The sequence below is a fragment of the Typopeltis vanoorti genome, chromosome 21 (assembly GCF_054136105.1).
Source record: "Typopeltis vanoorti isolate ZY-2024b chromosome 21, IOZ_Tvanoo_1.0, whole genome shotgun sequence".
Lineage (NCBI taxonomy): Eukaryota > Metazoa > Arthropoda > Arachnida > Uropygi > Thelyphonidae > Typopeltis > Typopeltis vanoorti.
In genome coordinates, this window is record NC_143569.1 from 98,017,151 (window position 1) to 98,033,746 (window position 16,596).

Sequence of the window (16,596 nt, forward strand, 5' to 3'; positions counted from 1 at the left end):
TCCATGGAGTCAGTAAACTCATCGCAGGAGACCCAAACTAGCAAAACAATATCTGTCATATCTCTTCTTGAATTCTTTTACAGACGAAGAGCTCACAACTAAGTCAGGCAATGAATTCCACTCATTCACCACCCTCCAGGCAAAAAACCTTGTTCTGACACCCTTGTTAACCACACTCTTCTTTAATTTCCAGGGATGACCTCTTGTTCTTCCATCACTATCACACAGCTGAAACATTTCCCCTGCATCAATCCTATAAAAACCTTTCAGTAATTTAAATCTTTCTATCATATCCCCTCTTCTCCACCTATCAATCAACCTCTGCAATCCACAAGCTCTCAATCTATCAATGTAGGGAGCATTTTTTACATCACTCACCAACTTAGTCAGTCTTCTCTGAACCCTCTCCACAGCCTCCTCATCTCCAAGGAATCCAGGTGACCAGACCTGAGCACAGTAATCCAAATGTGGAAGTATCAATGCTTTATAAAAGGGAATAATAACCTCTTTATCTCTGGATGTCAGTGTGTTCCTTAACAACCAAGTAATCCTGTGTGCAATCTTGGACATCTTAGCAATGTGTCCTCTGAATTTCATCTCCCTATCTACCAACACCCCTAAGTCCCTAGCCTCATCATTCTCTTGGAGTATTGTTCAATCAATGTAGTACACAGCTGGTAATCTTTTAATCCCAAAATGCATGACTTTACACTTTTGCACATTGAACTGACATCCATTATCTTTTGCCGTTCTACCAGCTTATTTAAATCATCCTGCAAACTCTCAACATCAGCTTGATTTTTTATTGAGCTACCCAACTTTGCATCATCCGCAAACAACTGAATATCTCTCTGTAAGCCATTTCCTATATCATTTATATACAAATTAAACAACAATGGCCCAAGCACAGAGCCCTGAGTCTCACCACTGGTCACCTGCCTCATCCTGGACTCGGCTCCTCCATACACCACCTTATGGTATCTTTCCCTGAGCCATTCTCCTATCCATATCACCAATTTAGTATCCACTCCCATCTTCTCCAATTTGCGCAACAGTATTCCATGCGGTATCCTGTCAAAGGCCTTAGCAAAATCCAGAAATACCACTGTGTAGCCAGTTCCTTGTCCAACTCAGATGTCATTCTATTATGAAAAGTTAATAGATTGCTAAGGCAGGATCTACCTTTAACAAAACCACGTTGGCCTCTATAGAGTATCATATCTTGATCCACCCATTCTTGAATTCTGTCTTTAACCAACTTTTCCAATACTTTTACCACTACTCCTGAGATGGTGATTGGTCTGTTATTAACTACCGCAGTTTTAGAGTCACCCTTATGCATAGGAACTACTTTGCCTAACTTCCACTCCCTAGGGATCATACCAGAGTTCAAACTTAAATTAAATATCCATGTAAGAGGGGTTGACAATTCATTTGCACATTCACGCAACACCCAAGCTGATATTCCATCTAAGCCTACAGCAGTGTTTGCATTTAATTTTTGAAATATATTAAATTAAAACTTAACCACAACACCTAACACACAGATGCTTGAGTTCGATCACCTCCTATATGAAGTGGCACAATCTTGCCCTCCTTTCACTCCTTAAGAACTTGACCGAGTGCAAGACTCGTATTAAAAAGATATGTCAAGGCAGGTGTCAACTCCCTGGCACATTCCTTCAGTATATGAAGGAATGTGCCTTATTAACATCTAGTTAATAAGGCTGTGTAATTCCACAGCCTTATTAACTAGATGTTAATAAGGCTGTGGAACTTGATAGTATATGTGGTGATATATTATCAAGTTCCACAGCCTTATTAACATCTAGTTTACTCAACTCCCCATACACCTCTTGCTCACTTACAGTCAGTCTCTCTTCCCCATCATCAACTGCTCTCAATCTCTCCATGAAGTCACATTCACAAGATTGAAAGACCTTTATGAATTGCTCATTAAGTATCTCCACCACACTTTTTCTCAACAGCTGTCTTTATACCATTTTCTCCAATCACTGCCATCCTTCCATAATCATTCTTTCTTTTGCTGGCTACATATTGAAAGAACTCCTTCGGATTCTTTTTGGCTTCATTAGCTACCTGCTGTTCATACCTCTCTTTAGCTACCCTCACCAACCAAGTCACCCTCCTTGCCTAGTCTTTGTAGACCTCATGGAATTGGTTATTTCCACTTCTCGTATGCTGCCTCCATAATGCCCTTTTTCTCTGTATTGCAAGCTTAATCTCTTTATTCATCCATCTCACACCTACCTTATTTTATACATTTAGACATTGCATTTACTAGACAGCTTTTGAAAATCCTCCAAGCTGCATTGATCTCTTTTCCAGATAACTCCTTATTCCATGCTATACCCGCAAGCTGTCTCTTACAAACTTAAACACAAACTCAAACGTACAAGTTTGATATAGCGAGAGCTGACTGTATATATTAAATATATTCCAAAAAAGTGCATGATTTAGAATTATATTGCATATTATCATTGTATCTTTAAAATATTCAATATAATGTGTTAAATTATTATCATTACAAGAATTATAAAACATCCTTTCATCCTAAAATCTCAGTTAACCAATCATTGAATGGGATGAGTGTGCTAACTGAATTCTAGTACACCATTTGTTTATACCTTCAGTTATCTGACTGGAGAATGCCCTCCTGCTGTGATTAGATATTTGTGGAATTATTGTGTATATAAATTTGAACATGCATATTTTCAGCTGTTATAGTGTGTGTGTGTGTGGGGGGGGGTTCCTGAATCAGCAGTAAAATTTTTCTTTCCTTTTTTTTTTTTTCTGTATGTATGGGTGTGTGATAGTAGTTATTAAAATCACTAAGAAAAATACTTTTTTAAAACCTAATGAAGACCATATTTAGACAGGCCATGTTTATTTCTCAGAATTTGTCTCATGACCATTATCATCTATGCTTCTTTATATTCTTACCTTCCTTTTCTAATTAGCAGAGAGCATATAGTATATTCCATTCAGAGCAGGAAATAGTTTAAGTGTGCATCCTGATATCCTTTTCCTTATGAAAAACACTTCAAATTATCAAATTCCTATTCACACAATAACTAAGGACGCATTGCTTCCTCTACCTTGTGCCATTATATAATTCTACAACCCTTGATGAAATGAAAGTTTTGATAGCACTTTCAAAAGGTTGGCAATTATATACAGTTATATACAGCTTTCATGTAAATGACTTTTGGATTCATCTGCCATCTGGAGAAAGAAAGTTAACTATAATAAACACATTAAAATCAACATTTCATCTCTCAATGTTGAGTCTGTTTTCAGGAGTATATATTTAATATATACAGACACACAAGATTGCTTTACAGTGAGTCTTTATTATTATTATTCTATCCCTTAAATAATCTAGACTTCTGAATTAATATCAAGAGTTATGCTTTCATTGGTTGTTGGCCTAACCACGCTGTTAACTGATGGAACAACTTTATGGCTAGAGTTTGTTGATTAATGGTTGGTAAATCAAGGAGTTGATAAAAAGGAACACTTAAACAACCCTAATGTATTGAACTGTCCAAAAGAAACTTATTATTGAATAATAAATTCACCAGAAGAAGACTTTCTTTTAAGAAAGTCTCTGTGCTTGGACCACCACTGTTTAATTTGTACATAAATGATATAAGAAATAATTTGAAGGGAAATATTTAGTTTTTTTCTGATGATGCAAAATTGGGTAAGTCATAGTTAATCAAGATGATGTGGAGAGCTTGCAGGATGATTTCAATAGACCGTCAATATGGGCAAAAGATAATGGGTATCAGTTTAATGGGGAGAAATATAAAGTTATGCATTTTGAAACAAACAGATTAATTATAAACTTATAAACTATGTACCACATTGATGGAAATACAGTCCAGGAAATTAACAGATAAATAGATAGAAAGTTGAAGTTTAGAGGACATATTGCAAGGTTGCAGTGGTAACTGATAGGATTAATGAAGATGAATGTGGGAATGAAGAATAAAATCTGGAAGAAGAAGGATTTGGAGGCAGCCCAAGATGAATAATGGCAATAATCAGTTGCACAAAGAATATAAAGAGTAGGCAGGAAGGGTGACTCAGCTGGTAAGGACAACAAAATGCAATATGAGCAGAAATTAGTAAATCAGGCAAAAAAAAAAACCTTAGGGAGTTTTGTCAATATGGGACAAGTAGAAAGAATGATTATGGCAGAATGATATTAATGGATGAAAGTGGTAGATTGGTAACTGCTACAGAGGACATAGTCAAGATATTCAGTGAGCAGTTCATCAGGATGTTTCATCCTCAGTGTGAAATCAGAAGCTCAATTGTAGAGAATGAAATGAGAGAAGACTTATCAGTGAGTGAGCAAGGGACATATAAGGAGTTAAGTATGCTGGATTCAAGGCTCCAGGACTTGTTGACATATCACTTACATATCTTAAGGGAATCAGTCTTGGCCTATCCGTTTAACAAGTCTTGCAACAGCAGAAGTCCCAAAGGAGTGGAAGGAAAGCATACAGTTATTCCATTTCACAAAGATGGTGATACTAAGGCCACAAATTATAGGTCATTCTGTATATCTGGAACTGTAGTTAAGGTATTAGAGAGGTTGGTGAGAACCTAGTTCTCACTAACTTCAAGTAAATTTTATATTTAATATGTGCCGATATTGTTTCATTTGTAGATTGAGTTTTACTGTGAGCTACTGAGTGTGGAACATGGTGTTTGGATAAATTTCTTGTGCAGTATTACTATAAATTCATTTTTCTTGTTAGTACATTGATATAAAATGGTGATAAAATGTAAATCGTTGCATAGGTCAGCACGAAAAACAAGTAAAATAAATGGGGTGGATTTTTCAAAAATAGTACAGTGAAGAATGTAATATGTATGCATGCATGAGAAGATGTCGTAGATATTTATGTAGAGAGGCTGAATAAAATAAAAGAATGAATGTTTAGGAAGTGTGATATTCTGATGGTCCACAAGACCTGTTTAAATATGAGTAGGGAACATGGTGGCATAACTGAAATGGTAGTTGGGGAAGATTGTGCGAATGTTCAGAATGTGTGTAGAAGTAATATTAAAGAAAAGAGCCTCCATGACTCAGTTGGTATAGACAAAGCCCTTTGGTTGAAAAGATATTGGTTTGATTCCCTTCCATGAAGTGAGGAACTTTTATCTGGTCTCTTTTGACTAAAGGTGAGTTAGCCTGTCTCATACAGAGGTAGAGGGTTTTTTCACTTGAAAACTCGGGTTTTTTTTTTGTCCCTCAGAACCATATCGGCTTCGTGAACACACATGGATCTACAGTCATAAAATACATACTTAATACCTTGTTAGAAGGGCTCAACCCATCCTAAGGTACAGGGGAGGAAAGGGGGAACCCCAAAATAAATAAATTGAGTAAAAGAGTTCATTTGACAATAAAGAGAACAATAAGGAGATTGTAAAGCAGAGTGAATGATATGTAAATGATAAAGAGGTGAGTGGAGTTGAGGGTGAACAAGTTTGTGTGACTGACAATAAAAAAGCAAGAGTGAATGATAGCAAAAAAATTATGCAAGATTTAAATGCCGAGTTGATGAAGATGAGGCAGATCAGGAGTGAAATGAAGAGAATTGTAGATATGTATGGAAGGGTGAAGAAGATGGAAAACAAATGATATCAGTATAAAAGAGATAATGAAAGACTTGCGAGTGGCATTGTATGGGGATTTGTATTATTAGAGGTGTGGTAAACAAGAACATGCACAAGGTTGTTTTTTGGGAGGTAAAATGAACAGAGTGACTGAGGGTTGGATATGAGAAGTGAGCAGAAGAGTTGGTAGTGGGGACAAATGACTCAACTGGAAACAAAGAGAATGTAATATTGAATATCAGGAGGTTGTAGAGAAGAATGAAAGATAATAGTGTGATAGAAAAGATCAGTGTGTTGCCCAGGTATGACAGTGAGGAGATAATGCAGATTATGAGTGATAATCAGAAGAAATGTGTGATGAGAAAGGAGTGTAGTTTGTTAATTTGTGAAATGAGTTTGAAGGACAAACTGAACTGTATAAGAATGATGGACATCACACCAAACTACATTTGAATGCAGTTTGATGTGATGATGTGGAGAGAGACGGCTGCTGGAAGGGAGAAAGTAATGAGTGCAGAGAATGAATCTCAGCAAGTAAGAAGAGATGTGAAAAAGCAAGAGAGTAAGGAAGGAGGAACTGAAGTGGGCTTATGAAGGAGAAGTGGGTGGGTGGGTAGCATGAGTGTAGAGAAAGAGAGAACAAGTGTGAGAAAGGTTGATGCACAAAGAGAATGTGAATGCATGTGTGGACAAGAATGGAATGGGATTTTATTATTATTATTATTTATACGGTTACTCCATGGAGTCAAAATACCATTAATATGTAGGGATGTAAGGAAAACAATTGGATTTGAAGAAGGTTCTGGGATGAGTAAGTAGAAAAAGAAATTGCTTAAGGAAAGGATGTAGAAGTCAAATCTAATAAGTGGTATCAGTGAAACTTGTGAAGAAATTAACTGTTATGTGTGTATATGAATGCTAGAAGTATCAGAAACAAGAGAAATTAAATGGTTGATTGTGTTTGTTCATCCAAAAATTATTGGAATAAGTGAGCCATGATTGGATGAGGATGACATCCTGACAAGAATGGTATATGGAAGGGTATGATGTATTTCATGAAGACAGAAAGGGTAAAAAAGGAGGTGTGTTACTGTTGATAATAGAAAATGAATAATGTCCATACAAAGTAGAGCTGCAAGGAGGAAATAGAGGCAGTGGTTTGAGGCAGTATGATGGGAGGTGAATGTGAATAGAATAAAATATTTAGCTAAATATTTAAATGAAATATTTAGCTATAATGACCATGAAATGTATAAGCAAATTAGCTAAGAATAAGAAAAGGGTGATCATTATTGGTGATTTTAATTATGCAATATAGATTGGGATAATGAGAAGCAGCCAAATGAATTTCTTGAGTTTTTGAGGGACAACTACCTCAGACAGTATGTAGCAGAGGGCATGCAAGGATTGAAGGTCTTGGATTTGATCATCTCATCAGAGGATATCATTATAAATGAGGTATCAAATCTCCTTCCAGTTTGTGAGAGTGACCATTAAGTGATTATCTGGGTGGTTGCCAGCCATGCGAGAAAAAGGTTTGTGTGAAAATGTAAGACTGGTGTTCATGAACAGCTCAGGAGACAGCTTGCAGCTGCAGCATGGAATGATGAGTTGGATGAAAAGGAGCACAATGTTGCTTAGGTGCTATTTAAGAACTATCTAGTAAAAGGATGCCTGAATGTATTCCAAGGGTCAGAAGGTTAAATAAAGTAGGTGTGAAATGGATGAATGAAATACAGAGAACGAATGCATTATGGAGGTGCCATAAAATGAGTGGTAATAATCAATTCCATGAGGAGCACAAAGAATAGATGAGGATGGTGACTCGGTTGGAAAGGGTGGCAAAAATGCAGTATATGAGCAGGAGTTAACTAATGAAACCAAAAAATCCCCCCTTAGAGTGTTCTTTCGATATGTAGCCAGTAAAAAAAAAATTAAAAAAAAAAAAAAAGAATGATTATGGTAGGATGACATTGACTAGTGAAAATGGTATAAGGTCAACTGGTCATCATGGAGAGCCAGAGAGCACTGGATGAAGACGAAGAGAGATTTACTGTGAGTGAGCAAGTGGTATATGGGAAATTGAGCAAACTTGATGTTAATAAGGATGTGGCACTTGATGATATATCACCACATATTTTGAAGGAATGTGTCAGGGAGATGACACATTGGCATATTTATTAATATTATTATATAAGCACCTCCATAGAGTCTCATGAAGCTCATTGCAGGAGACCTAATCTATCTGCACAATCTATCCTACCTCTCCTTGAACCCATTAATAGACAAAGCACTCGCAACTGACTCTGGCAACCCATTTCACTCATTCACCACTCTCCAAGCAAAAAATCCATTCCTCACATCCCTACTAACCACACGTTTATTCAACTTCCAGGGATGGTCCCTTGTTCTGGTCCCTCTAGCCAAGTGTTGAAACATTTCCCCTGCATCTGTCCTATAAAATCCTTTAAGCAACTTAAATGTTTCTATCATATCCCCTCTTTTTCTCCTGTCAACCAACTTCTGCAATCCACACACCTTCAATCTATCCTCATAGGGAACATTTCACAGGCCACTCACCATCTTGGTAATTTGACTGAATTCTCTCCACTTTTTCCTCATCTCTAAGGAACTTGGGGGGGGGGGCAGACTTGAGCACAGTAATCCAGATGTGAGCATATCAAGGCTTTATAAAGATGAATGACAAATTACTATCTCTATTTGTTAACATGTTCTTCAATAGCCAAGTAATCTTATGGGCAACCTTAGCAATATGTCCTCTAAACTTTGACTCTCTGCCTTCCACCACCCCTAAATCTCTAGCTTCATCTATTTCCTGGAATAGAGTGCAATAAATGTGATACACAGCTTGTAATCTAATTATCCTAAAATGGATAACTTTACTTTTCTCAACATTAAACTGAAACCCATTAACTTTTGCCCATACTGACAGCCTATTTAAATCATCCCTGCAAGCTTTCTGCATTGCTATTCCTCTACCTAATTTTGCATCATCAGCAATCAACTGAATAATTCCTTTCAGGTTATTTCCTATATCATTTATGTACAAATTAAACAGCAAAGGTCCCAGCACTGAACCTTGCGGTACACCACTAGTCATCCGCTTTTCACCTCAATTCTTTCCCTCCACTTTTTTGATATCTGTCCAGCAGCCACCTTCCTTTCCACTTAACCAGTGTCATATCCATCCCCATTTGTTCTAATTTGCCTAACAGAGTTCCATGTGGTATTCTGTCAAATGCCTTTGCAGAATCATCATTACTCTATTATAAAAAGTTATAAATCACTAAGGCATGACCGACCCTTCACAAAGCCATGTTGACCCTCATACAGTATCATATTTTTATCTACCCATTCTTGATTCTCTTTTTTTACCAATTTTTTTAGCACTTTTATCACCATGCCTGAGATATTGATTGGTCTATAATTTGCTACTGTAGTCTTAGAACCTTCCTTATGCAAAGGAATTATTTTGCCCTCTTTCCACTCCTTTGAAACTCTGCCAGAGTTGAGGCGTAAATTAAAAATAGTCAAATGTGTTGGCAGTTCCCTTGCATGTTCTCACAAAACCCTAGCTGATATCCCATCTAATCCTACTACTGTATTTACATATGGCCTTAAATTGTATCAAGTTCCAAATGAGTGGAAGGAAGGGAAGATTGTACCACATCATAAGGGAGGTGACAGACCTGAAGCAACATATTATAGGCTGATCTGTGTATCAGGTGTAGTGGTTAAAATGCTGGAGATGCTAGTGAGAACTAGAATCCAGAATTGAGTTGACAACAGTAGTATTATCTTTGATAGATATCACAGATTTGCTAAAGGGAGGTCATGTTTTAGTAATCTACTTACTTATTACAATAAGGTGATAGATGCATTAGACAAGGGAGATAGGTACACAGTACTAGAATTATATTTTGCAAATGTGGTTGGATATTAGACTAGTGCCTTGGATTGTAGATTGGCTATCTGATATGTATCAGCAAGTGGTGTATACAGGAGCAATATCCTGAAAGAAAAAAGCCACTAATTTAGTGTACCTCAGAGTCTGTTTTAGGACCATTGATTGCTGTTTATATGTTAATGATATTGGGGAAGATTTGTGGCCTTACAAGAAGACTTGAAGGCTACAATTGACTTAAAAAATGCAATCAAGCAGAATTTTTTTCCATTTTTCACTCAAAGCATAAAAAAATTTGTCCTTATTTGAGAATTTTCATCATCTCGTGAATCTCTCTAGCTCTTCTCACAAGTAATTACTAAAGAAAGAGTCAATGTTTGCAGAAACTATGAAAGTTTCATAAGTTGAGCTTACAAGAATAGTTTACATTAAGCTTACAAGAATAGTTTACATTAAGCTTACAAGAATAGTTTCTATAACTTAAAGTTTCTACAAACATTCAACTTTGAAATAATTTTGGATCTAATATCCATTCTGCCCATGTAATTTTACATAGCCAAAATGAAGTGTTTTGGCTCTTTCTTTAGTAATTATTTTTTAGTAAATTATTATTACTCTGATTAAAGCCAAATATATGGATGCTTGGGCAGTGCCCATGTCTTTTAAGTAGTCCAAGTTAAGACAACTCAGGGATGCTGAGAATTGTATTCTTGTACGCTCTTAGGTCAACTTATGAAACTTTCATAGTTTCTACAAACATTCGGCTTTAATGTTGGATTTAACATCCACTCTGCCTTCGGGTCAGGACTTTGACTTGGTCATTCTAATAATCTTATATTCTTTGAGTGAAAGTAATCCTGGAGGTAGTTTGATAGTTCTGCTCATAAGTGTTTCAGGTCATTATCTTGCTGAAAATTCCAGGATATTTCTTTTTCCATAAGGTAGCATTTGGTTATCTAAGATATCATGCTAAACGAAACAATCTGGTGGCTTCAATACTGTGCGATGAGCCTACTCCTTTATGAGAAAAGCATCCCCATACCATGGCTGTTGCTCCATGCTTTACCATAGGTGTCTAATGTCTGGGATTGTTCTTTAGATTTTTGGAATGTCTAATATATTTAATCCCATTGGATGAAATCCAATTAAATGTGCTTTCATTGCTAAATAAGATCTTAGACCATTCAGTAGCTGTCCAGTCATGATGAGTCATGGCGAAATTTAATTGGGCATTTCTGTTCTTTACAGAAATAAGTGGCTTCTTACTAGGTCAAAAGCCTAATAAACCTTGTTCTTTCAGACATCAATTTACAGTCACAGTGTGCGTATTTAGTCATAATTCTCATATAATTCTTTGCTGTTAATAGCTGTAGCACAAAAAATTACACTCCAGTGGTATAAATCATTGATTATGTTATTATATAAAAAAGGCATGACAAGATATCAATAACTATAGGCCAATCAGTTTGCCATCACAATTGTACAAAATGTTTTTATATCCATTATATTAAATAGAATCACAAGATTTTTGGATGATGCACACCAAATGAACAAGCAGAGTTGAGAGCAGGATTCTCTATAATAGATCATCTTCACACTATTAACCAAGTAATAGAACACATAAATGAATATTATCTTCCAGCATATTTAGTGTTTGTAGATTTTGTAAAAGCCTTTTATTCTTTATATCAGCCAGAAATAATAAACAGATTAAAACAATAAGACATCCCAGCAAAGTATGTCACATTATTGACAACTATATATCAGAACACAACAACCAGTATAAAGTTAGAATATGAGGGAAAAGCATTGAGAGAGGAGTGAGGCAAGGAGATCCTATGTCATCCAAATTGTTTTCTTCTACATTAGACAAAGTTTTCAGGAATGTCTCATGGGAAAACTATGCAATTAATAATAATGGAAAATAATCTCGATCATTTACATTTTGCAGATGACAGTGTTCTTTTACAAAAAATGAAGAAGCTCAGGAAATTCTAAATGACCTTGAGAAAAAAAGATTAACATAACAAAAATAAAACTGATGTCAAATCAAACTAAAATTATGGAGGATATTGGTCAATTAGTTTTAAGGAAAAACAAAATATAAATAAAAGAATCACATAAGGAAATAAAGCATTTTGGCTGTATAAAGAGTATTATTTTTTCACAACCCACTCTTACGCAATCCTCCAACTACATGACACTTCAATAATCAACACAATGCCATCCACTGCCCACCCCACCAATTGTATATTTTGTCAATAAATTGTGTGTGTTGTCTTAGCCAATTTGCCTGTATTTGGGGTGAAGGGATAAAAAATCAGGAGGAAAAACCCTGCTACCTCTGTATGAGATCAGCTAACTCACCTTCAATTGAAAGAAGGCCACATAAGGATTCCTTTTGTCACAACAAGAATCAAACTCGGATCTTTTCCAATTGAAGGGCATGATGTACTGTCATTCTTCCAATTGCATTATGGAGGTGTTTGTTGCCCTGTATTATTCTCACTGCTGACGAAGGCCTCTTCCCTAATGGGGAAGGGTTGTGTCAGATTATCTGTTAGGAGATTTGCCTGCATGCTTAGAATGAAAGATGTACATTATTCCAGTGTTTACTTAGTAAGTGAGACATGGATAATAACTGAAAAACAGGAAGACAGGTTGCATGTGGCCCAGAGAGCTTTAGAGAGAACAATGCTCCACATAAACAAAAGAGAATTAGAAATAATATAATTAGAGAGGATCTACAACCAATCCAACCATACCGAGTAGTAATGGGTGGCAGAATTAATTGTCCCCCCCAAACCTAATACCCAGTACTAACTCTCTCATCATTATTATTATTACCACGTGACGCCTCCAAGGAGTCCAGAGACTCATCATGGGAGGGCATACTTGTCCACTATAACCCACTCTTACAGAATCCTCCAACTACATGACACCTCAATATCCTCAATGATCTCTCATCACTATGACAAGGATTAAGTTTTGTAGATCTGGAAAAGGTATATGGCAAGATGCCCAGAGAAAAGGCTTTCAAAACAGTACCATTATATGAGTTAAATAGAACATTATACAGAGCAATACACATTCATAGTCTATATTTAAATTGTAAGTCAGTTAGAATTGAAGGAAACAGGAAGATTGTCTGATGTAAAATCAGGGGTAAGATTGATATGGAATAAGAGAAAGAAATTATCCTAAACTAGCAATGTACAAGATGATGTTCAAATTAAGTTATTATAGATCTGAGAGTTGTGTTAGAAATAAAGCACTTGATCAAAGATTAGAGACCATAGATATGAGAGTTCTGAGAAAGATTAGGGGAGTAAACAGATGGCATCAATGGTAGAATCATATTAGAAATGAAGACATTAGAAAGGAATTTGGCAATGTTTGCATTCAGGAATGTATGAACAGGACTAATCTAAGGTGTATGGTCACTTAAGTAGAATGGGAGAGGAAAGGTTAACAAAAGAGATGTTTGATGCCAAGATTGCAGGGAAAAGACCTAGAAGAAGGCCAAGGTTTAGGTGGATTAATTAAGTCAGAAGTGCCTTCACTTCTTCATTAGACATGGCAATATAGGGGTGCTGGCAAGTAATAGACTAATTTGGAGGAAAATTGTTGATAGGAGATTAGTAATAATCTAACTTATTCATGTTGTGTCTTGAACACCCTTGATGGTGCACGTCAGAAACGGATATTGATGATGATGATGATAATTAGAGAGATAACCGGAGTATAGGATATCGTGATGTTATAAAGTATGTAAATGTAGATGGAGTGACCATATTAGTAGATTGACACATGAAAGGTGGACAAAAATAAGCACTTATTGGATACCAAGATAAGGAAAGGTCATCAAAAGAACAAGATGGAGGAATGATCCACAAAGGTTTGACATGAGATGTTGGACATTGGCTAAAGACAGAAAGAACTGGAAAGTTGGGGGGGGGGGGATAGATGGAAGCAGTGGATGGAAATCAACTTTAATAATTAACCAGGTTTGACTCAATTTTGAATTTTTTTTTTATTAAAAATGTTTCAGAAACATTTATTTATAATAAAAAAATATCTACCAGTCAGACCTGGTTAATTATTAAAGTTGATATAAATCTTTTTTTGTAGTGAATCACCTAAAACTGTATACTCTGTGATGGTTAGTATCAGTCACATTAAAGGGAGATCGTGTTTTATCAATCTACTTAGAAACTAGAACAAAATGAATCATTGGACAAGGAAAATGATATATAGTGGTATATTTATGTTTTACAAAAGCCTTTGACAGATTGCCACATAGAAAGTTGGTAACTAAATCGGAACAAATGAGATACTAAATTAGTGAATGGATAAGTTATTGGTTGTCAGATGGGTTTCAGTTGCATATGTGGCAAACAGTATTCCAAAAAAAGGAAAGTCACTAGTGATGTATTGAAAGGGTTCTGTTTTGGATCTATTATTGTTTAACTTGTATAGTAATGATACTGTGATAGGTTTACCTGGAGATGTGAAGCTGTTTGCAGATGATGCAAAATTGGAGAGAACAATGAGGAGTGAAGCAGATCTTGTAATTCTACAGGAAGATCTTAACAGACTGTATGAGTGGAGGAACCAGTTCAATGTGACAAAGTGTAAAGGTTTTGAAATATAGTAAGCAAGGATGATGTGCACAGTATAAAATTGGTGGGGGAATTTTAAATGAGGTGGTGGAGGTGATAGATCTGAGAGTAGTGGTGGGCAGGTACTGGAAGTTTAGGGATCACATTTCTCAGGTTGCGAAATCATCACATTGGATTATTGTAATAATGAGAAGGACATTGGCATGCAGAAGTAAGGGGATTAATTCCATTGCATGTGGCCTTGATCAGGTAGCATATAGATTACTGTCCACATATTTGGTCACCTGTTTTTCATGGAGATGAGAATATATATTGCAAAGGGTCTAGAGACTATTAACAAAGGTGGTTCCCAATCACTAGAATGCTGAGTATGAGAACAGATTGAATTGATGCATGCAGAGATTTATGAATGAGAGTGGAGAAAAGATATGATTAAGACATAAGTTAGGGATTGTTTTCAGATTAATGTGAAAGAGATTTTTCATAGAATGGAGAGAGACAGTTAAAATAAGAAGCCATCTCTGGAAGATATATAAGGATGTCAGTGGGGGGGGGGGCATGTTCTTTGCATGGAAATTAGTTAATCAGTTGAATGCATTGCCTAATAATAGTGTGGTGAGCATAGAAATAGTCAGTGAGTTTAAGTCATAGTTCAATGATCTTTTTATATGACAGTGGGCCTTCCATGTTATCTTTTGACTTAAAACATCTCATGTTAATAATAATAATAATACCATAGTCTGGCATGAAACTTATTGAAGGCATGGCTTGGAAGCATCAAAAAAAAAAAAAAAAGCTTGGTCTTCAGATCAATTATATTAAATAGTGTATCTAATTTTTGGTCATCACATTAGCAGTAGTTTACTGTATTTTACTGTGTTCTTTCAGAAAACACTACTATAGTAAAGTCACTCACTAAAACAAAGCACTGCATAGTTATAATCAAAATCAAAAATCAAAGCAAAAATCAAAAGGAAATTCATTATATTAAACTTTCTATCACAATAAAATATTTCTATGGACTCTAAAAATCAACTGCATAAGATTTCAACCTCTCATTCATGGGGTGAAAAATATTACATAGTCCAAAGAAGCTTGAGGATTTAATCGTGGGGGTGGGTGGGTGGGGGGAGTAGTTGAGTAGACAATTTGAGAATACACACTACACATCACATACAATCCATGACTGAGCATTTGCAATGATCGCTAATTCATAAGTAGTATAGAAATAGAAGATACAACACAACATAAATTTAAAAAAAAAAAAAAATTTAATTAGGAAAAGATTTTTGGAAAATTTTCTAGTTTTTTTTTCTTTTTCTTTGGGAAGTGCCAAGGCCCCTTGGCTCCCTCCTCTGGGTGCACCACTGATTGTTACACATGTATGTATTACATGCATTATTTAGAATGAATATTACATATATTAAAGATTCATATGATCTTGCAACATCAATAGAAATATCATTTTAGTAATAATAATAAAAATAGTTCATATTTTTATTTTTTAAAATTCAAGATTTAAAATATCTTATATCTGTTTATTCACAGATCTACGATAGCCAAAAAATAAGAGAGATTCAGAAGCAATTAGATGCTAATGGAATTACCTTATATACATTTTCTTCATATCCAACAATTGTCAAAGGAAAGAAAGTATTTGGTGTGAGAGCAGATGGCTATTTATTCCCTCAAAAAGGAGAAGATTCTTATTTGAGTTTTCCAAAAGGGGCTTTGGCAAAAATAACTTCAGCAACAAAAGGATCTCTGTTTTTAATAAATTTTATTGAATCCAATGAACCATCTGTATTTTTTACAACAGTAACTGAAGAAATCTGGGCTAAAATTCATAAAGAGACAAAGTCGTGTCGAGAGTGTGAATCGGAGATGGGAAAATGGTGGATCATGGAAAACAAATGTGCAATTGTTTTGTGTACATGAAAATTATTAAAACAAATGTTTTAAATGATTTTTAGTCAAATATCATAGTTTAATTATAAAAATTGTTGTACTGTATTATATGAAAATAGAATATTTTAAAAAAGTCATCTCTTCATTTGAATAAAGAAAGTAGATGAATTTTTTCCATAAGTTGTATCCCCTTCCCCAATCACATTCCTGATATATGCATGCTGCATACATATTTATTTAATATTTTTGATGCATGAAATCTTTCTCAGTCTTTAAAACTGAAGCATCTAATAAAAGAGTATATTATTTTATCACTACTGAAAAACAATATACACTACTCATATGCTAGGCAGGTTTATGGAATCTAATTAAACTGCATTGCCACATTTTAGTATATACTTTGTTTTTTTTAAAAACAAATTGCTACTAATCTTGATATGAAGTGGGGGGGGAGAAGGTGAAGTACATCTTAGGATTCTTTGA

General features: G+C 35.4%; 1 protein-coding gene across 1 annotated transcript in view; it reads left to right on the forward strand.

The window, feature by feature from the left end:
• The window catches only part of LOC150095133 (uncharacterized), a 489,238-nt gene extending 472,988 nt beyond the window's left edge, over window positions 1-16,250 (forward strand). The window contains exon 20 of the mRNA XM_090410959.1: window positions 15,754-16,250. Coding sequence (XP_090267085.1) covers window positions 15,754-16,143 — 390 coding nt within the window. The 3' untranslated portion in view covers window positions 16,144-16,250. The remainder of the gene's footprint in view (window positions 1-15,753) is intronic.
• Window positions 16,251-16,596: the final 346 nt, after the last annotated feature.